Source organism: Maniola jurtina, chromosome 10 (genome assembly GCF_905333055.1).
Source record: "Maniola jurtina chromosome 10, ilManJurt1.1, whole genome shotgun sequence".
NCBI classification, from domain to species: Eukaryota; Metazoa; Arthropoda; class Insecta; order Lepidoptera; family Nymphalidae; genus Maniola; species Maniola jurtina.
In genome coordinates this window covers 6,720,732-6,742,880 of record NC_060038.1, presented here as the reverse complement: position 1 = coordinate 6,742,880, position 22,149 = coordinate 6,720,732, and the positions used below count along the sequence as shown (strand labels likewise).

The following is a 22,149-nucleotide window of genomic DNA, read 5'->3' as shown; positions in this document are numbered from 1 at the left end:
TGCAAGGTAGTCGGCGCTCTGTATCTATACATAAAAATTAAATTAAAAATTTAAAAAACCCCCGACACATAAACCTCTAAAAAGTAAAAAAATAATAGGTAAATATGTATGGGCCCTTTAAGAATAGTATAAATAGTAAAGTTTTATCCAAGCGCTCGTTGCGCCAGGGGACCGCTACCTATCATAAACTATGAAAGTCATCTGTTGTAGAAAGAATAGTCTTTAGCGGTCCCCCGACGCAACGAGCGCTTGGATAAAACTTTACTATTTATACTATTCTTAAAGGGCCCATACATATTTACCTATTATTTTTTTACTTTTTAGAGGTTTATGTGTCGGGGGTTTTTTAAATTTTTAATTTAATTTTTATTTCACGCTTTTTAAACTTTATTCATAAATTACCGTTTATTTGTGCCATTCTAAAACCCAATTTCTATAATACTATAAATCCAATAAGGCAGCTAATATCTCTTCAAAAGTAACATCAATGTTATGTTAATTATACGTTCCATGAAATATTTTTGACCGAACATCACTAAATCAAGAATTATCTGAATGACTCACATAGTTTAACATGACCAAAACGAAATATCTGTTTCTAACATGTCGTTGCTTTAAAAATGTACCCATTTTACGTAGTCGTATAATAGTTCGCTTTTCAAGATATACCTACGATTAAATTGAAATCGACTTTCACCCGATGAAATAAGGAATAAAGTGGCGTGTATTTCATTTTGTTTGTTATTGCATGTCAAATTTTTATTTGACATAACTTTCAAAAACCGGTCAAGTGCAAGTCTGCCTCACACATGAAGAGTTCCGTACAAGTTTTTTTTTATGTAATGACAATTCAGTTGTCGGATTTTTCTCTTTACTTGGGCCACAGGAGTAGAGTGCTTGGGCTATAAGATATTGCTACCTGCCTTTCATGATTCTACGTAAACGGGAAGTACCCAATTTATAAGTTTTGATTCTCTTGAAAGATGACACACAGACAGACAACGAAGTGGTGAAGGAAAACACCGTCAGGAAACCTGCATGCTTGAGAGTTGGCCATAATGCTCCCTCAAAGGTGCGTGAGGTGTGCCAATACGTGCTTGGCAAGTGTGGTAGTTTTCCATTCTGAGAGGAGACTTGTGCTCAGTAGTGAGCCGGCGATGGGTTGATCCTGATGATGATGAATTTTAAACGTATTTTGTCAAAGTAAATAAGCTGAGTTCAAGCAGATAAAATAAAAAGAAGGTGCGCCTAATGCATCATCCAAACCTGCGCGACAAAGCGACTACGATGCGGGAACCTCAGCCGCGCGGAGGGTCATCGCCTCCTACGATATTTAATGGTGCCATGCACACCTACGCGACTACAACAGTCGAGGCTACCTACAACATCTTTTTTTTTCTACAGATACCTACTGAACCCTAAAAATAGTTTGACTATGGTTTGGGTTTGGGTTGATTGTTCGTGGCCTTTGGTTGACTGTTGGATATTATAATTGAATTGATGTTTTCTCGTTTAACTGTGATTATAATATTTTATAAATTAGAAACTCCGCGCCTACGATCCAAAGTATCGGAGTTTCCCAAAACATTATTTTCAAATAAATAATTATGTATCTAGGCAACGTCCATCTTGACAACTTGACATTTGCCAATTGACATAATATTATGAACCTCTGTTACAATAGTGAAAGATCCTAGGGCCACCAGCCGTCACGTATTTTCTGACGAACGAAATGTGGACGATTGAGTAGTGTTACTATGTACTAAGAACACATGCCTACAGACCTGCTAGCTTGCTTAGATGGCCAATTTTCAGGTATCAGGTAATCAAGGTACATAAAAACATTACTTACCTCACGTAAATTCTCCAATTTTTTTAATTTTTAGCAGATTTTTTTTAATATTAATAATTAATTGACATAAGTAAACTATAAGAGAGTGAGAGAGAAGTCAATATATCCTAATACATGTCTTACTCAGTCTCATGCGCGTAGATAATGATGCCCTCGCGCTCAAACCCACAGAGGCATTAAAATTGAATTTAGGGGATGATTGGCCCTCTGGATCGGTCTGTCTTCTTGTAAAAGGTTTTAAAATAGTTGTCTGGTGGACATATATAAAAATGGAGCATCAGAATTTACGTGCAGTTAAGTAATTACTTATTTTGGGAGCTTTAAAGCGTCTGCAAAGCAATACGGCCGACGCGGGAAGTGTCTGGGAGTATTGGCGACATATTTTTAAGGATATTGCCTAAAATATACGTAAAAATCAGTTTGGCGAATTTACGTGAGGTAAGTAATGTTTTTATGTACCTTGATTATCAGATACCTGAAAATTCGCCGTCTAAGCAAGCTAGCACGTAGGCTAGGCATGCTTTCTTAGTACTTACTAACACTACTCAATTGTACATATTTCCTGTGTCAGAAAATACGTAACCTCTGGTGGTCCTGGGATAAAAGTAATAAGAAAACCAGAAAAGAGCTGATAACTTCCAAACGGCTGAACCAATTTTTTTGGATTATAGCTAAGAACACTCTCGATCAAGCCACCTTTCAAACAAAAAAAACTAAATTAAAATCGGTTCATTCGTTTAGGCGCTACGAGGCCACAGACAGATACACAGATACACAGATACACAGATACACAGATACACAGACACACAGATACACAGATACACACGTCAAACTTATAACACCCCTCTTTTTGGGTCGGGGGTTAAAAATCATTAGCATCAATTTCGCCCCTTATGTATCATTTCATTACCCATTTTATAAATGCGAATGTGTGTTTGTTTGTTGGTTTATCCTTCAATTACGCTGCAACAGAGCAACGAATCGACGGAGTTTTTTTAATGTGGATATGGTTAAAGATCCGTAGAGTGACAGGCTACTTTTGATTTCGGAAAATCAAGGAGTTCCCACGGAAAAAGCATAAATGCACGCGGGCAAAGTCGCGGACATCAGTTGTATCTTATAAAGTAAACGGCACTACCTAGAAACGTCCAACGAATTACGTTATATATCATTCTTTAAATCATCCAGGCTTAGAATTCAGGTCAGTAAAAAAAGTATAAAAAGTAAAAATCCGAGCTCCGCATTAGCCGAATTGAACGAAAATATTCGGAGTTCCGAAACCCGTACGAAGCCATTAATCGTTTTGATGTCACAGTATGGGACATTTAGTGTGACCCTTTTTAAGCGAGCCCGTCCCTAATCACCGAAGGCCGAACGCCGAAAACCAAATCACTGGTGTTCCTACAACGGTACGCCGAATTCTAATAGCTGGTACTAGCTGTGATCTACTGGTCCATTGCGGAAAAATTTCATCAACCATTATCACAGTCTCAATTGTAGTGATTGGCTGAATTGATGGTATTCTTGTTGAATGCATCGTAGCCAATATTGAGCGAGCATCAACCAATCAGAGGTGATTGCGATCGTGACATTGTAGCTGTCTTTTTACCTTAATCGAGCCACTGTTTATCGTGGAGGTGCACGAGTGGTAAGGACGCAATATCATTTACACATTACGCAAATAACGACAGTCACAACTTAAATTTAAATCAACAACAAAAGAACAACAAATTTAAATCTGGGCTTGATAACGTGGTTTTAATATCTGATAATAACTAGCATAAAAATAAATGAAGTTTCATACAAGTGTAAATTAAAAATTTATAACACCCCCGACAAAGTATTTGAGTTTTCCAAAACAACATTTTCAAATAAATAATTATGTATTTAGGCAACGTCCATCTTGACAGCTTGACATTTGTCAATTGACATAAAATTATGAACCTAACGGTTATGTAACCTTCTTTTCTACAAGAAAACTAGAAAAGAGCTGATAACTCTTAAACGGCTGCACCAATTTTTTTGGATTATAGCTAAGAACACTCTCGATCAAGCCACCTTTCAAACAAAAAAAACTAAATTAAAATCGGTTCATTCGTTTAGGCGCTACGATGCCACAGACAGATACACAGATACACAGATACACAGATACACAGACACACAGATACACAGATACACAGATACACACGTCAAACTTATAACACCCCTCTTTTTGGGTCGGGGGTTAAAAATATGCACGAACGATGAATAATGATTGATAATATTATAAATGCAATGTAGCACATGGCTTGGCAAATACAAAATTGATAGATATGCTTGGACCCAGATATATTATTATGTTGATAGGTCGCGTTGCGATATCTCGGATTCGCTCTATATTCATATCAGTTGTAACTTACAGTATATTGTTCGGTGCTCATAAAGGGTAACCTCCTCGAGTCTACAAAATTGAGTTCAATGGGTTGATATTCAAACGAGAGCCAAACTACATTTTGTTTAGAGCAGCAGTTGCAATTAAGCTCCTCTTAATTATGTATCAAATAATTTACTCTTATTAATTATCATAATATACAAGGTATAACAAAACTAGCAAAACCGTAGGGTTATTATTATACTACCCAAACACAATCCAATGCCAATAACCATATTTTACCTTAATATGTAGTTTTAGTGATTTAATATTTATCAAACCCGTAATGTATTGCGTGCAAAACTCAATGGCCAACCTACGACGCGGCATTGATCCCGAGTGGTCTATTTACGTAACGTTTGTTGACCTCTAGCGTCAGTTAAATGTTTTATTTGCAATATATTGTGAACTTTTAAAAATATAGGATTTTTTCAATTTTTTTTTTCGATTTGCTTTCGTGGTAGCTGGTCAGTAATCATCAGTAGATACTAATCACTTCTTTTTTGCTAGCGTTCTGAATACGCCTTGTATAGATGCTTTTAAAAGTAAACTTTTATTAAAAAATCAGTGAAGAACAAATACGAGTGTAAACATACAGTTGAAATGAGCAAAAGTAAATCAATTATTATACATATTTGTGATTGGATTCAATAACATCGGCAATTATACTTTTGTTTGTGCAAGCTTGACCCGATTTTCACCGTTTTGAAAGGCCAATTTGACTTTTGTTTGAATTTGGCTACGTGGAAAATAAAGCTGATTTATTCATCTGTTAATAATAATTAATTTGTTGTGCCTCTGAAGTTTTGCAGCTGACTTGTCTTATTATAATGGAAATCCAGGCAGGTATCTACTCTGATTTTAAGTTCTAAATAATTTACAGCTCTTATTCAGTTGTCCATAACATCCCAACATCTTAGTACAGAACATTACTTAGTAAACTTCTGAACTATAGATAAGTTTAAGAAAATAAATCACAACTTTTCCTCATGAAATGTCACTTACTATGAGAATAGATTAAGGGGTTTCTTTTCAATATTGCTAAAAATGGACGGAAAATTAACTTTAAATTAAAGATTATGAAGTTTAGTGAATTACAACTTACATATCAACTGACAGTTCAAAATAAACTAAGTTTGTCTATCCTTTTCTTATTACATTGGTAAGAAAAAGATGCTAATGCTCTTTTAGTTGCGATCAGTACCAATATTTTTTGTTGATAAGTCCGAAAAATACAGTTTAACGTTAGTTTTATAGTTAAACAAAAATAGCCTTTTGTAATCGAAAACATTTTTTTAAATTTTTTATTCAGATACAAGTTAGCCCTTGACTGCAATCTCACCTGGTGGTAAGTGATGAAGCAGTCTAAGATGGAAGCGGGTTAACCTGGTAGGGCTATGGCAGTTTTCATTAAACTCATACTCCTTTGGTTTCTACACGACATCGTACCAGGACGCTAAATCGCTTGGTGGCAAGGCTTTGCCGGTAGAGTGGTAACTAGCCACGGCCGAAGCCTTCCACCAGACCAGTCCAGAAATTTGGAAATTACATAATTCCAAGTTCCAGCCTGGAATCGAACCCGGGACCTCCCACTAATACTACTGCGCCAACGAAGCCGTCAAAACTAGCAAATAGTTTAGTCACATAAATCGCAAACCAATAAAATTAGGAATAGCGCCAAATCGATTACCAATATCAAAATTTAAATCCGTTTTAGAACGCCGCTAAATTAACACCTATTGCGGTAAATGGCGGAACTCGACAAAACAGGAACAACGGAATGTACCATTAGCAATTTTAACGCAGGCTCTGATATTAAAGTGATAACTTAACGGTCAAGTGCTAGGGTCGAGGTAGAGCAAAATGTTCGGAATTGTAATTAGTTTCAAAAGATATAGAGACTGCACCATAATATACAAAAGTAGTTTATATTATGAGTTCAAAATCGGACCACGACAGATATGCTAGTGTGCAAGTCATAAAATGTATGGCTACGCGATCTAGCGGTCATAGCCTTGTGGTTTTTTTTCCAACATTTTTTACCTGTTGCTATTCATATTGCAATATCTTTAACGCTAATTCATAATATTCTAATCTAGTCTTAACTTAACTTAAACCTAGTTTTTTTTGCCTTGTGGTTAAGATGTTCGCCTTCTTTTTGGGAGGTTGGAGGTTCGATTCCGGGTACTATCTCTAACTTTTAGAAACTATGTGCGTTTTCTAAGCAATTAAATAAAACATCGTGAAGAAACGTGCATGCCTAAATTTCTCAAAGGTGTGTGAAGTCTGTCAATCCACAATCCACACATGCCCATTGCCACTTCAACTCCTAATCAAAAAGTGTAGAGCTATTTTGCTAATTTTTAATTCCATTTGACCACAAATGGCTTCTAAGAAGGAAGGCACAATGGAACGCATTTCTGATATTAAAGTGATAACTTAGCTGGCCGGCTCACGGCTGCAACAGATGCGTTCCTGAATTTCTGTCTTTTGGTGTACAAGCTTTCGTGTTTATTATAGAGATAAAGGTACAAACCCTGTAAAATTTTAGCTTTAATAAATATGTACTATGAATTCCCAAACAAGTTATTTTATAACATTTCATATAATACGTAAAACAAGTTGAAAATAAGCCTTACTTTAAGATAATATATCAAGCCAAATCGCCAAAAGCTTCCTAATAAAAAGAAATAGGTTCTTTTATAGCCTAGATTAAGATTTGTCCATCTATTCGGGAAGTCTGAGGTTCGATTATCCCGAGTACGCACCTCGGAGTGTCATCCTCCCTGGCGCTGTGATCTTATTAGTGGGAGGTCCCGGGTTCGATTCCCGATTCGATTCAATTTCTACAGACGAGATCGATTTTAGGTGGCGATCTTTCTATTACTAAAACATACTTCTTATCTTTCGGATATGTACCAGAACGTCTGTAGTTAAAAATTATAAACATAACAGTTAGTTTTTCTCTTGAATATTAGTGTTATCTTTGTTTAGTTGTAGTCAGTTAAGGTGAACACTCACCCGGTCATTTTGCAGGTCAACTCCAGGGCTCGGGCTACAGCGACCCGGAGCCGGAATTCCTGTCCCCATTGGAGAACATAACCGTCGCTCAGGGACGTGACGTTCATTTTACGTGCACCGTCAATCATCTCGGCACCTTTAAGGTAAAGTTAGGAGATTTTTTTTTCCAAAATAGTCAATGTTTAAAGTTTTTTTTTTATTCAGGTACAAGTAAGCCCTTCACTACAATCTTACCTTGGTGGTAAGTGATGATGCAGTCTAAGATGAAAGTGGACTATCCTGCAAGGGGTATTGTAGTTTATATATTAAACCCATATAAGTACCCCTTTCGCTTCTATACGGCATCGCACCAGAACGCTTAAAAAATCGCTTATAAATCTGTGCTCATGCCATTTCTCCACTATAATTCACCACTTCTGTAAAGCGCCACTTTTTCTTCTTGATTTTTAGTATCACAACTTCCGCACAATGCTCCTCCATTTTTGACAACTGGTAGTGTTGTGAGAACAATCCACCACAGATTCTATAGAGTATAACATCTCTACCACTTTTTATTCCATTTGAATGTGTAGAAATGAAAATTTAAATGTAGCTCCTTTTGCAGGTGGCCTGGTTAAAATCTGACACGAAGATGATTTTGGCGATGCACACACATATGGTGAACATCAACCCGCGGCTGTCGGTCACACACAATGGTCACAACACTTGGAAGCTGTACATCAGCAATGTACAACCTAAGGACTCTGGCACGTACATGTGCCAGATCAACACGGACCCGATGAAGAGCCAAGTAAGTGCAATGTTGAAGAGGTCTTAGAGTGAGATCTATAGGACGCACTCTGACTTTGCTTAGACTTAAGACAGAGTTAAAACGAGACAGATAAATCTCTCACATAAATCTGTCTCTCCCTTATCCGCAGTCAGTCAAACCATGTGACCTCTAGAAGACCATGGAGGGAGTCAAAAAGAAAATGTCTTACTGTGATGATAGCAAAGATTATAACAACTTATTTTAAAATCAATATTTAAGTTGTTTTCAAAATAACATCCGCCATTTACCTTTTAGCAATTTAAAGAACTTTATTTTTAAACATGATTCATCAATAGTAAATGAAATAAATAGGTTATAGGTCACATTTCAGCTCAACTTTCGACCATTAAAAAAACGTTAGGCGTAGGGTTTCGTGCATAATGTTTCCTTTTTTGGTCTCAGATGGAGTGAGCCAATACATTAGTCAGCAGCCAGTATAAATTGATGCCGATACGAGTATGATAATAAACATATTTTTTACTAAATAATGTTCGTGACTTACACCGCGTGGAAATAGGTTTTTAAAAATCACGTAGGAACTCTTTGATTTTCCGAGATGAAAAGTTGTCTATGTCAGTTTCCGGGATGCAAGTAACCTCTGTACCAAATTACATATAAATCGGTTAAACGAATGGGCCTTTAAGAATCCCATAGTTACTCTTTGATTTTCTGGGATAAAAAGTAGCCTAGGTCCTTCCTCAGGATGTAAGCTAACTCTGTACCTTTCATCAAAATCGGTTAAACTGTTGGGCCGTGAAAAGCTAGAAGACAGACAGACACACTTTTGCATTTATAATATTAAGTATGGATAATATGGATTGCGAGATAATATGCTTGTGCTTGACGACAAACTTGCTTATTGGAAAGCAATGATGCAGTCGAGATTGTAACGTGCTTGGCTAAATATTAAAGTAAACACATCGAAAAATATTCGCTCTTAATTTTTTTACCCAAAATCTTGAACTAAGCTTCGAGTATCCATTAGCCACTCAAACAAATACGAGGACCATTGCCGGGTAAAAGGGATTGTTTAAAACCATTGCAAAATAATATATTATAGGTATTTGTTTTACTTCTTTTTATTTGAGTTTCAAGTTAAATTGATACTAATTTTACAAATGACTAAGTGTGTCTGTCTGTCTGTCAATTAGCTTTTCACGACCCATCCGTTTAACCAATTTTACCGAAATTGGGTGCTTACCTTACATCTTGGGGACGGACATCTGGGTCACTTTAATTATTTATTATGTCCCGGAAATCAAAGAGTGCGTAAGTTGGTTTTAGGTCATCGTCGATCTATGTTGATGATCATCATTTTCTTCGATCCATCCGTTGCAGCCAAATCTGACGCACACATTTTCAGTAATTTAATGTATTTTATGATAACCTCATCTCAATATTGTGGCCCATTTTTAATTTAATATTCTAGAGTACGGTATGGGCTTTTAGGAATATGGGTTAGTAATTTTAGTATTTCCCAAGGGCTCGAGGAGTCGAGCTCACGAGCACTTTAGTTAATTACTTACAGCTTGGTCAGTATTCAGTGTCATTGTTTATCGTTGTCTCCCAGGCTAAGACTTGGGAATAGTTCATGTAACTAGAAACAACAGCTGATTTCTTTAAATTAATTGTTGAAACTTCCCTGATCGTCCACTGCTCTTTGCTGTTTTATTTTTTACCTAATTCGTCCGAGTGTGTCTTGACCTTCATATAAAATGTAGCCATATGCTGAAAATGATCAAGTTTAGCTCAAATGTTATAGTTTACAATTTCAGGCACAGCCTTAAATTAAGTGAAAATATAAAAATAAATTTTACAACATAGACTCCTAGTAGAAATCATCATCATCATCATTAACCCATCCCCGGCTCTGAGGAAGGGTCTTCTCTCAAAATGAGATGGCCAATAGTCCACCATGCTCACCGCGCGCTCTTTGGCGGACTTCACACACCTTACAAGAACATTATGAAGAACTCTCAGGCATGCAGGTTTCCTCACGATGTAAGATGCAAGTAGAAATAATTTATACATAGAAATTCCACTTAAGCAAACGAGATGGATCATCTAATTTTAATATTGTACCAAAGTTTGACGACTTCTGCAAGCCAATGTATATATAACTAGCGACCCTCCCCGGCTTCGCACGGGTGGACACTACCACGAAAAATCCTATCTATTTTCCGGGATAAAATATAGCCTATACGGATTCGGAAGAATCCTTCTAAGTAATGGTAAAAGAAATTTTGAAATCGATCTAGTAGTTTTTGAGCCTATTCAATACAAACATACAAAAATACAAAGGTTTCCTCTTTATAATATAAATATAGATAAATCAATGTCATTACAAGGGTTCAGCAAAATGCCACAGCTTCGCATTTTCCTATAGTTTTTTTTCAATTTTCATCCTCCAACCGTAGAGGCAGCTCGCTTTGTGAACAGAAATGCTGCAAAAACCCGTAGTTGGATCATGGGTCATGTCAATATTCCGTGAAAGATATTTCATAACAGAGCGCTGCTGATGATAACAAAAACGCCTTCAATCTTGTAAGACTCTTTAAAAGAAGCTTGTTCTGGAATTATTAATATACTTAATTCATTAAACAATTTCGTATTTATATTTAGGTACATCTTAACTTACTTAGGTACAATATTATATTATATTACATCTAAGTGTGAACAGTGACATTTAAGAGTAGGGTGAGCGATATTTATACATTAAGTTTATTATATTCCGTAGTTTGAGTCAGTGATACTCATAAGAAGAGAGATTGCGCGTTTTAACGATAACATCGATAAAGATCGAACTTCCGTGGGTTGCGGCGAAAGCGAATGCCGTGCGCGACTTACGCGCTGCGACTGACGCTATTAATAGTTCAGTACTGCCGCGTAGAATCCTTTCAGGGGTATGAGCTTAACGAAACTTCTATAATTCTTCCAAGTTAGTCCGTTTCCATCGTAGGCTGCATCACCACTTACCAGCAGGTGAGATCGCAGCTAAGGGCTAACTTGTATCGGAAATACATAGACTGCTAAAATCATAACCCTTCCTTTTGGTTTTGCCGCAGTCGGGTAATAAAAAAGGGCTCAAAGACTTTAGATCTAGAACATAATATGGAGAAAAGTATGGAAAATGGAAAAGTCTAATCATAACTTCTTCCTAAGAGTTAATCTATGTACCTACCTAGTACCAAAATGAAAGATTTACGCACACTTGAATCTCTGATGATAATAAGTAATATTTTCTTTTAAAATGTAACTTAAATAAACATGAAGTCCCTCGCTTCTTCTAGTAGGTACTTATTGCACTCTCCTTGACTATATAAAATGTCTACAAAAGGCACTCTACTCTCTAGGCAAAGCAAATAAAAAGCTTATGCAACTCTTTGTAGAAGCTTTTTATTTAAATCACAAGTGCGTAATGTAATTGACTGATCCTTATTTCTTGAGTAGGCACCTTTTGCTTCTAAAACCTTATCTTACTATTTAATTTTGTATTTATTAGCAGACCCGATTTCACCATACTCCGTCTGTTAATTAACATCCTGTCAAGTGGTTTAACAGACTGTTAATGTAAATGAGTGTTCCAGCATGCACTCCCAAGGCATTAAATTCTTTAACAAGGCATTATATTTAACCACAATATGCATAGAGGTCCGTTAGCTTTGTAACAGAAGCGAGTAGATGAAGAAAATATGTTATACCGAAAATTGTTTTATTAGCTGCATGTTGTGCCGAATTGTTAGTAGCAGCATCATTGTGGAGCTGGGAAGTTGGAGATATTACATCCCCATGCCTACGAAAACACGTAAACCCGTTGGTTCAGCTCCTGATCTTTTTCCGGTCGTGTCGGATTGTAGTTCCATTGGAGTTTGAGAGTAAGGGAATATACATCACACTAATATTATAAAGGAGAAAGTTTGTATGTGTGTATGTGTGTGTGTGTGTGTGTATGTTTGTTACTCCTTCACGCAAAAACTACTGGACGGATTGGGCTGAAATTTGGCATGGAGATAGATAATATCCTGGATTAGCACATAGGCTACTTTTTATCCCGGAAAATCAAAGAGTTCCCACGGTATTTCAAAAAACCTAAATCCACGCGGGCGAAGTCGCGTGCATCGGCTAGTAATATAATATCTCTTGCGTAGTTGACCAGTCTCAGTATTTTTATTTTAACCTCTAAGCTATCATCGAGCAAGTTCATCAAAAAGCTCTATTTCTTATCTTCATTAAGATAGACGATAATAAACCTTAAACTTTTAAGCAACTTGAAATAGTTAGAAGCAAAAGACTATAAAATCTCGATAATATTATTCATTAAAATAAATTACTGTTATAAAGTTTTGTGAATAAAGTTGCTCACAGTTGTTGCACAGACTTTCAGTTGAATTTTACGTTGTTAGAGTACTTTTTTTAGTCAAATTATTTGGTTTTTGTATTGGGACATGTAGTTAATATACTGCCTGTGGTTTTTCTCACGCGGAAATTTCGGGAAAATCGGCTTTATTTCTTGTTTACGTTATAAAGGGGACTCTTGTGCAATATTTCAGCTTTTTAGATCCAAGACCTTGGATTGGACGTTAATGAATCAGTCGTTGAGTGCGTCAAAACTTTTCTTATTATGGCCCGTACCCCCGCTTGGCCTTTCCGGCCAAACGGAGAAGACCCGCATTCTTCTTTTTTATCTATATCTATAATATTTACTCATAAATACTATATTAAAGCTGTAAAAGACTTTAATAATATCTAATAACTACAAACTTACAAAGGTTCATTAGGACTCATATTTTGGTTAAAATAATAAATAGTTCCCACTCTTAACACTCCAAGTAAATAGGTAACAGGAATAGTCTAGGACAAAGAAAAATCTCTTTACAAATGAAAGCTATTTATCTCTTAGTTACAAGAAAATATATACTGGAAGCTGTCCGTTTTTACTGTACAACCAGTAAACATTGAACGACACTAGCGCAAAGCTTTTTCTTTTTCATTACGGCCTTTTTACGCTAAATCTAGATCAATTAAAGTTAATTGCATCTTTAAATGAATCGTAACTAAATTTTGCAGAAACTACTTAAAATTATAATAGCTAGTAAAATTTAATTGTACCTGACTCTTTTTATTGTTAAATCTATTAAGATTATGATTTCTCTATCGCGTCATTGTTTTTATGCATTCTCCAACTTCTTACCTTAAGCCTCGATGACACGGGGCGAGTTTACAAGCTGCTAGCGAACTCGCTGCCTTGTAACTTGTAAACTCGCCACGTGTCATCGAGCTTTTTCACAATCTGCTTTTGATTATCAGATTGTAAAAACGCTGCTTGAAAAATAGAAAGCCGGGCTAATTTACTCGCCATTCGCTGGCGTGTTGGCCTGTAAGCTAGCTAGTAGCCACGTGTCATCATCACTGCTAGTAAAGCCTCGATGACACGGGGCGAGTTTACAAGCTGCTAGCGAACTCGCTGCCTTGTAACTTGTAAACTCGCCACGTGTCATCGAGCTTTTTCACAATCTGCTTTTGATTATCAGATTGTAAAAACGCTGCTTGAAAAATAGAAAGCCGGGCTAATTTACTCGCCATTCGCTGGCGTGTTGGCCTGTAAGCTAGCTAGTAGCCACGTGTCATCATCACTGCTAGTAAAGCCTCGATGACACGGGGCGAGTTTACAAGCTGCTAGCGAACTCGCTGCCTTGTAACTTGTAAACTCGCCACGTGTCATCGAGCTTTTTCACAATCTGCTTTTGATTATCAGATTGTAAAAACGCTGCTTGAAAAATAGAAAGCCGGGCTAATTTACTCGCCATTCGCTGGCGTGTTGGCCTGTAAGCTAGCTAGTAGCCACGTGTCATCATCACTGCTAGTAAAGCCTCGATGACACGGGGCGAGTTTACAAGCTGCTAGCGAACTCGCTGCCTTGTAACTTGTAAACTCGCCACGTGTCATCGAGCTTTTTCACAATCTGCTTTTGATTATCAGATTGTAAAAACGCTGCTTGAAAAATAGAAAGCCGGGCTAATTTACTCGCCATTCGCTGGCGTGTTGGCCTGTAAGCTAGCTAGTAGCCACGTGTCATCATCACTGCTAGTAAAGCCTCGATGACACGGGGCGAGTTTACAAGCTGCTAGCGAACTCGCTGCCTTGTAACTTGTAAACTCGCCACGTGTCATCGAGCTTTTTCACAATCTGCTTTTGATTATTAGATTGTAAAAACGCTGCTTGAAAAATAGAAAGCCGGGCTAATTTACTCGCCATTCGCTGGCGTGTTGGCCTGTAAGCTAGTTAACTAGCCACGTGTCATCATCACTGCTAGTAAACTAGTTACGAGCATCTGCGTTTTGGCAGTTAAAGCTAAAGTTCCAACACGCTAGCTAGTTGGCTACTGAGCGAGTGGAATGTTTTGTGTGTCATCGACACTCGCTTACTCGCTCACTCGCTAGCTTTTAAACTCGCCGACTAGCAGCTCGTAAATTAGCCCAGTGTCATCGAGCCTTAAACTAGTTGCGAGCATCTGCGTTTTGGCAATTAAAGCTAAAATGTCAACACGCTAGCTAGTTGGCTACTGAGCGAGTGGAATGTTTTGTGTGTCATCGACACTCGCTTACTCGCTCACTCGCTAGCTTTTAAACTCGCCGACTAGCAGCTCGTAAATTAGCCCAGTGTCATCGAGCCTTTAGGGCGATTACGCACTGCATCCGATCCGAACCCGTGAAAATACGTTCCGAAGTAGTCATAGACCTATTTGTATGGTAGCTTACACACTAGCTGCGACTTCCGCTATCCGAGTTCTCTCCGTGAAAATATCTTGGATGTGCCTCGGATTCAAATCTGACATAATATGACGTAGATGTTTCAAAGATGTCCACTGAATAGCTTGGATTTGGATCAGGATTAGTGCGTAAGCAATATCTGAGTTCGGTCCGAGTTTTTCATATCCGTATTTTTACGGCCTCGGATTGGATGAGTGCGTGACCGCTCTTACTGTGCTTCTCACCTATTAAGAAAACTGTGTAGTTTGTGACAATCACTGTAATACAAATACTGTACAGTTCTCATTTGAATATTATCCAATCAAAACTCGATGTAATTTTGTAGACACGCTCTAGAAAACTAATATATATAGCATGTCTGTGGTTCGCCAGATTTCTTAAAAATAACTAGTTTTAAAGTTACACGGGTTTGAAGATTTATATGTAAATTCTGGAGACTACGTAATTTTGAAACTATATGTAAAGGAAATCTGAATAAACACAGATAAGTATAGATATTAGTTCCTAGAATGTATCTACGAAATTCCATTGAGTTTAATGGGTCAGTATCCAAATGAAAGCTACACTTCGTTTGTATGGAGCGAGTGACGGAGATACCCTTCTTAATAGTAGCTGAAAATACCAGACAAGGGCTTGGACATTGACACTTATTAAGTTATTTACCTTTGCAAAGTTGACAATGGCAGGCGGGACGTGGAATTTCGTTTGAGAATGCAAACGCAAAGGCTGGAATGTGCCTGCGACATCTTCATGCGAAACAACTTTTGAAATGTTCACTACACAGCTGTAATGTCCCCATTCTCGTTTGGAGGTTGTGCGAGAAGCTTGTTTTTATAGTTACAGCTAAAAACTGTCGCTCTTTTGTTTTTATTATATTTCTTGGCTGTAACAACTGCACCTGATGGAAAACGATGCTTAAACAATAAAGCTCGCTTGAGTCGCTCGCTCAGTGTTGGTTTAAAAGTCTGAAGGTAAAAATATAGCGAGGATTTGATTTGAAGCTCGCCCCAGCAATGCGCGGGACTGCGTAATTACTTTTACACATGGCTTAGTATTATTTTTGAAAATAGAATCTCGTGATGCTAGAAAATGCTAATCCAAGGTGCTAGAATGGCAAATTCGGACCGAAAGCGCAGCGTTGGAATGGAATACTAGCTGGTGGACAGGTGACATCAAACGAGTCGTAGGGAGTCGTTGGATTTAGGTGGCGCAAGACCGTGTCGTGTGGAAGTCCCTGCAAGAGACCTAAGTGTCGTCAGTGGACGTCTAGCGATTGATATTGATGATGATGATGATGATGATGATGAAATCGAATCTTTGAAAAGAGCGACTGCTGGTTCTTTTTGGTAAAAAAGGCGTTCCGAAACAGTAGTAGATGTATTTGATGATTAAAAATTAGCTACTTGCAAAAGTTTATTTGAATAAAAAATCTTTCTGTTTCTATTTCGTACCGCAATCTGTTGCTAATTATAATGTAGAAAATATTCGGACAAAAATGTGTATAATATTTGAAATTTTATGTGTAATTAACATATTTTTCAATCTAGGCCATACTTTACTGTTAACGTGGACTACTTCGAGCAAAATCTCTTTGCTCTTCCACATCGAAAAGCCTACTTTCATCTGAGTTAACATAAAACATTTTTATATGAAATATGGTTGAATACTATACTTCAAAATGTGTATCTGTATTGACTGAGCCTCGGGAGACGGATTGCTCATCTCACTCAGCCGCATCGTATTTGCTTAGGTTCCGTACAACAACGCAGAAAAAGGTTCTCTTCTATTTGCACAACGGGGATGTAACATTTGTTAAGTGTAAAAGTAAATTTGAGAGAGCCCGCACAATTACACAAATATTTTCAAAGTAAAAAGATGTTACTCTGAACACTTAAGTATGCGCATTGTTGCCTTTTATTTTTTCCGAACTTATTTGCTAACTCCAACATGGGGCGCTGAAGTTTTTAAGTGAAAGAGCACAATTAACATTCCTTCCACACGAGTGGAATTGTTTACAGAATTTTTACTTCTGCAAGTAAGCGAGTTAAACAAAAATGCCTCGGGAGGTTTTATTCTTCTATATTTTCATTTGATTGTTTGTAAAGAGCATGCTTTCTAACTGCTGCTTTTAAGTATATGAAGCGTCAGTAACATTCTACTGATATAATTTTATACTTATATAGAGAAAAAACCTCCCAAATGCGAGTCACACTCACGCACTGAGGGTTCCGTACTCAGGTATTTTTTTCGACATTTTGCACGATAAATCAAAAATTATTATGCACAAAAATAAATAAAAATCAGATTTAGAATGTACAAGTAAAGCCCTTTCATATGATACCCCACTTGGTATAGTTATCTTACTTAGAAAATTTAAACACATTTTAATTTTTTACGGACGGACGAACGGACAGACAGACAACAAAATGATCCTATAAGGGTTCCGTTTTTCCTTTTGAGGTACGGAACCATAAAATATAAGAACGATTAAATGCTGAATTATTTTTCGGAGTTATTCAATTGGACAAGAAATCGACTTTCCGCTAACTTCAGATATGATGCTTGATCACAAAAATACACACAACACACAAAAATACTTATACATATTTTTTACACAAGAAGAATTACACCAAACTTTTACACAAGAAATATAAGAGAAATGTAAGCTTTATAATTAATCTAGAAGATTTATATCGACGATCAAATTGATGATGAAGGTTTTTCTGTAAATAAATCTTTATCATAGATTCATCATACTGTTTGATCATCATGATTTTGAATAGATTTTGTGAAAAGGTTTAGGTGTATTAGTAGGTATACTATTTACTAAGTGTACTATTATTTAAAAAAATGACCAACCTATTATGATTATAACTGTTGAAAAGGTGGGCAAAATTCGCGTTACTCGAGAGCTTTATTGCCGAACGCTACTTTAAAGTTGCCTTCGAACTACGGAAATATAATATAATATATAAATATCGCTCACCCTACTTTTAAATGTCACTGTTCACACTTAGATATAATATTATTACATCTAACAGTGTGAACAGTGACATTTAAAAGTAGGGTGAGCGATATTTATATACTCGTATTACTAGCTCATGCCCACGACTTCGTTCGCGTGGATGTAGGTTTTTTTAAAAATCCCGGGAACTCTTTGATTTTCTGGGATAAAAAGTAGCCTATGTGCTAATCCAGGGTATAATCTATCTCCATTCTGAATTTCAGCCCAATCCGTCCAGTAGTTTTTGCATGAAGGAGTAAGAAACATACACACACACACACACACACACACACACACACACACACACATACAAACTTTTGCCTTTATAATATTAGTGTGATATTATATTCCGTAGTTTGAAATCAACTTAACTGTTAGATTCATATTTGAATAAAAACAATTAATGTTGGAAATTCTTTTTTCAAAAAGATAAAAAAAAATCGCAATAATAATTTTATCTTCAAAGATATCAAATGAAAATCTGTTCTTGTTTAGCAATCTGTGCGAACCCAGGTCGCTAGTATATTAGAAGATAAAGGGTATGAAAAAATATTGACCTATTAATTGTTTTTGCGGCGTTGATGGCAAGCATGTTGACAAAGTTGTGATCGATGACCTTTTTCAAACCTTTTTCTCTCGTTTCAGTAGGTCCATTGTTGAAATGTCGATATATCAAAATAATATAACGCAAGCGTTCTGTCGACAAAAAGACAGTTTCAATGCTTTTTGAATCATTCAAACAAAAGGCATTTAAAATCAGATCAAAATAAAACGATGATTAAGTACCTATATTTTAATAAAATGCTAACATAGGTAGTTCTAGGTGCATAAAATTCAATGAATTTTTGAGATTTTAGATTAGAGAAGAGATTGAGTTATACAACACTAGCAAATACTTTTGGCAAACAATCCTATGATATTATGTCCCCACAATCTTTTGTTTAAAACTAAAAATAGGTATACTTCCAAATCTAGAAATACTTCTGCTAAAGTTGGTGGTGTTTTTCACAATATTAAACGAAACTTTTCACTTCGCATCGAAAAAGTATTTGTAATTCAAAATGTTGCTTTCATAACAGACGAAATTATTTGCGTTTCGAGTTTTAAAACTCAGATTTCACTGTATTACCTAGTAAAGGGCACAGAGCTAAAATAGTATTTTATACTTTTTATGAATTTGCCTTTGCCGTGCGTTTTATTGTCGTGAGTCCATTGAAGGGAAACTAAACTTTTATTTTGAACAGTCTGTTTCAGCAAATAGACTAAGCCCTCGTATCTGGTGCATAGGATATAAATAAATTCTCTGTTCACTTTTATCTTTCTGGGCTTTGCGTAGTTTGCCTGCGACTATGGCAGGATTCATGGCTTCGGTGTATTAAAAGCATGGGAGCTTTTTAAAAACAATAGTCTCCCGGTTTTTCTTTGTGAATATAATAGGTACAAAACTTGCAAATAACTAAATTATAATACTCATACTGAGTTGTGCCATTTATTAGAATTTTTCTGTACAAATAATGACCAACGAGTAATATTGCAGCACCAAAGATATTACCATGTACTATCGCTTTTAGATAATTTGTAACAGAAAATGTATTTTCTCACAATCAACAATCATATCAACTAAATAATCCAACTTTTTTCTGATTGATTTTTGAAAATCTATCTAATGTAATGGGGGTCTACCTTTACCTAGAGAAAACCTACATGCAAAATCACAAGTTTCCAGACCCCAGTGGTCAAAGGTGGTTGATGTTATGTTAGTCAGTTAGTTCATTGTTTTACTTTGTAGCTAAGTATATTGATAAAAAATGATTTAAAAATGAAAAGTACATACAGTTCGAAAGGTCATTACCGCCATTATTCTTGTGTTAAGAACAAACACAAACAGAAAGCCAGTCAACAAAATGTTTACGAATTCAATTATCCTCAAGCTGACTATGAATACGATCGCCATTTTTCTCGGTTTCTTCGGATTATCGCGTTTTTCTGGTGATTATTTTTAAAACATAATCCTGTTTTTCTCATAACATGGTTTTCTGCTACTTATTACTAGACGATACTAGTGGCTTGGTCTGCATGGATTTAGATTTTTTTTAATCTCAAGGGGACTCTTTGTTTTTCCGGGATAAAAAGTAGCCTATATCTGTATACGGCATTCAAGCTGTCTGAATTGAAGCTGAATAAGGTTTATAAAAATCTCGTGGGAACTATTTGATTTTCTGGTATAAAAAGTCTCATCTCCGGGATCAAACACAAATTCAATTTTTTTTTTATTCAATGAAACTTTTACAAGTACTTTTGATTCGTCGATAACATCTACCATGATGATGTAACAAGATTTAACTCTCTACCAAACGTCAAAATTGGTTAAACAGGTGGCTCCTTAAAAGCTAACCGACCGACAGACAGATAGATAGACAGTCAGACACACTTTCGCATTTATAATTTTAAGATAATATTAGATATTGTATAGATAAGTGATTGTTATTTATCGATTGAAGCATTTTAGTCAACAGTTATCCAATGACCCATGTGTTCACTGTTTTTCTGATTTCTATCGTCGATACCACAATAGATGCAATTTTCCCTCTAGTTTTTATGGCTTTTGTCCCGATTTGGTTTCATAGCAGGATGGTTAACACATATAATATTAAATACTTACTCAATAAACAGCTGTTAAGATTTATTCTAAATATTTTGCGCAGTCAATCTAAACAAAAGCGATATTATAATTGCAAATCGATATCGAGTCCGTAAGTCTATTGAAACTGTATCGAGTCGGAGTAGCTCGAAAATACTCCGGAATTTAATGTAAGCAGTTACTTAGCTTTATAGAATAAGGTTCGCGGGAGCACGTCCGTATACTGTAAGGATATTCTTTAATAATTTTTTGAACCGTTTATACGTTTGTATTTTCAATCCAAACTAATACAATAAACGAGAAAGTGTGTCTGTCTGTCTGTTACTTTTTCACGCCCAATCCTCTAAACCGATTTTGGCCGAATTTGGTACAGAAATAGCATCTCGGAGATACATGTGTTACTTCTTATTCCGGAAAATGAAGAACTCTCAAGGCATTTTTGAAAAACGTAAATCATCTCGGGTATTAGCTAGATTTTATTTACTTATTTGTCTAGTTTCCATGGCCCAGTACGTATGGAGATAAATACCTACCTTTGGAGCAATAGACCATTTCCAATAGGCATAGGTATAATTATATCCCACTCACCTTGCTTTTGATATACTACCGAAAGATTTGTCTGTTTTATAATAATGATATTCACAGACAAAGTAAATGCAGGTTCATCACCAATTAACTGCATAAACAAGTGTAAATTAAAAATTTATAACACCCCCGACGATCCAAAGTATCTGAGTTTTCCAAAACATCATTTTCAAATAAATAATTATGTATTTAGGCAACGTCCATCTTGACAGCTTGACATTTGTCTATTGACATAATATTATGAACCTAACGGTTATCTAACCTTCTTTTCTAGAAGAAAACTAGAAAAGAGCTGATAACTCTTAAACGGCTGAACCAATTTTTTTAGATTATAGCTAAGAACACTCTCGATCAAGCCACCTTTCAAACAAAAAAAAACTAAATTAAAATCGGTTCATTCGTTTAGGCGCTACGATGCCACAGACAGATACACAGATACACAGATACACAGATACACAGACACACAGATACACAGATACACACGTCAAACTTATAACACCCCTCTTTTTGGGTCGGGGGTTAAAAACACGACTGGTGTAACACTGTCAGTCAGCTTAAATCCACTTGAAATATATAACAGCTAAGTATTATGTATGATAGCATATACTAATAATATGTTCTTGCTTCTGTGTGAATACTCGTAGTAGGTAGCTAGGTTACATGCATACTACAAAGTCGCAAAGTACAAAAAGTACAGTAATTACTTTTAAAATTCTTACAAATTAAAATTACGTAAAAGCACAAGTAGGTACTTTATTTCATGATGATCATTTTCAAAACTCTTTAAATCTACATTTCGGTATATCTAGCAACACTTCAGTTTTCAAAGTACAATTTTACTAAAGTCGATGATATCCATAACCGTAGAATTTAAGTACACGAACGGAGTTGGGAGGGATCTGCTAGTGTTTAAATAAGCCTTTAGCCGGCTGTTAGCGCCGAAGGGTATTTTCAATATGGGTAATTTCGCCTGGAACACAAATACTTTAGCAGCTTTATTGCATACTCGAGGATTAACTCGCTATGAGCGTTGAAAAACGAGTAGCTCCGGTTAC

At 36.3% G+C, this 22,149-nt stretch overlaps 1 protein-coding gene across 2 annotated transcripts in view; it reads left to right on the top strand.

Moving 5' to 3' along the window:
- LOC123868877 (lachesin-like) overlaps nucleotides 1-22,149 on the top strand; it is a 113,947-nt gene that overhangs the window by 40,917 nt on the left and 50,881 nt on the right. For both annotated transcript variants that reach the window (XM_045911536.1, XM_045911538.1), the window contains exons 3-4: nucleotides 7,299-7,426; nucleotides 7,888-8,073. In XM_045911536.1, coding sequence (XP_045767492.1) covers nucleotides 7,299-7,426; nucleotides 7,888-8,073 — 314 coding nt within the window. The remainder of the gene's footprint in view (nucleotides 1-7,298; nucleotides 7,427-7,887; nucleotides 8,074-22,149) is intronic.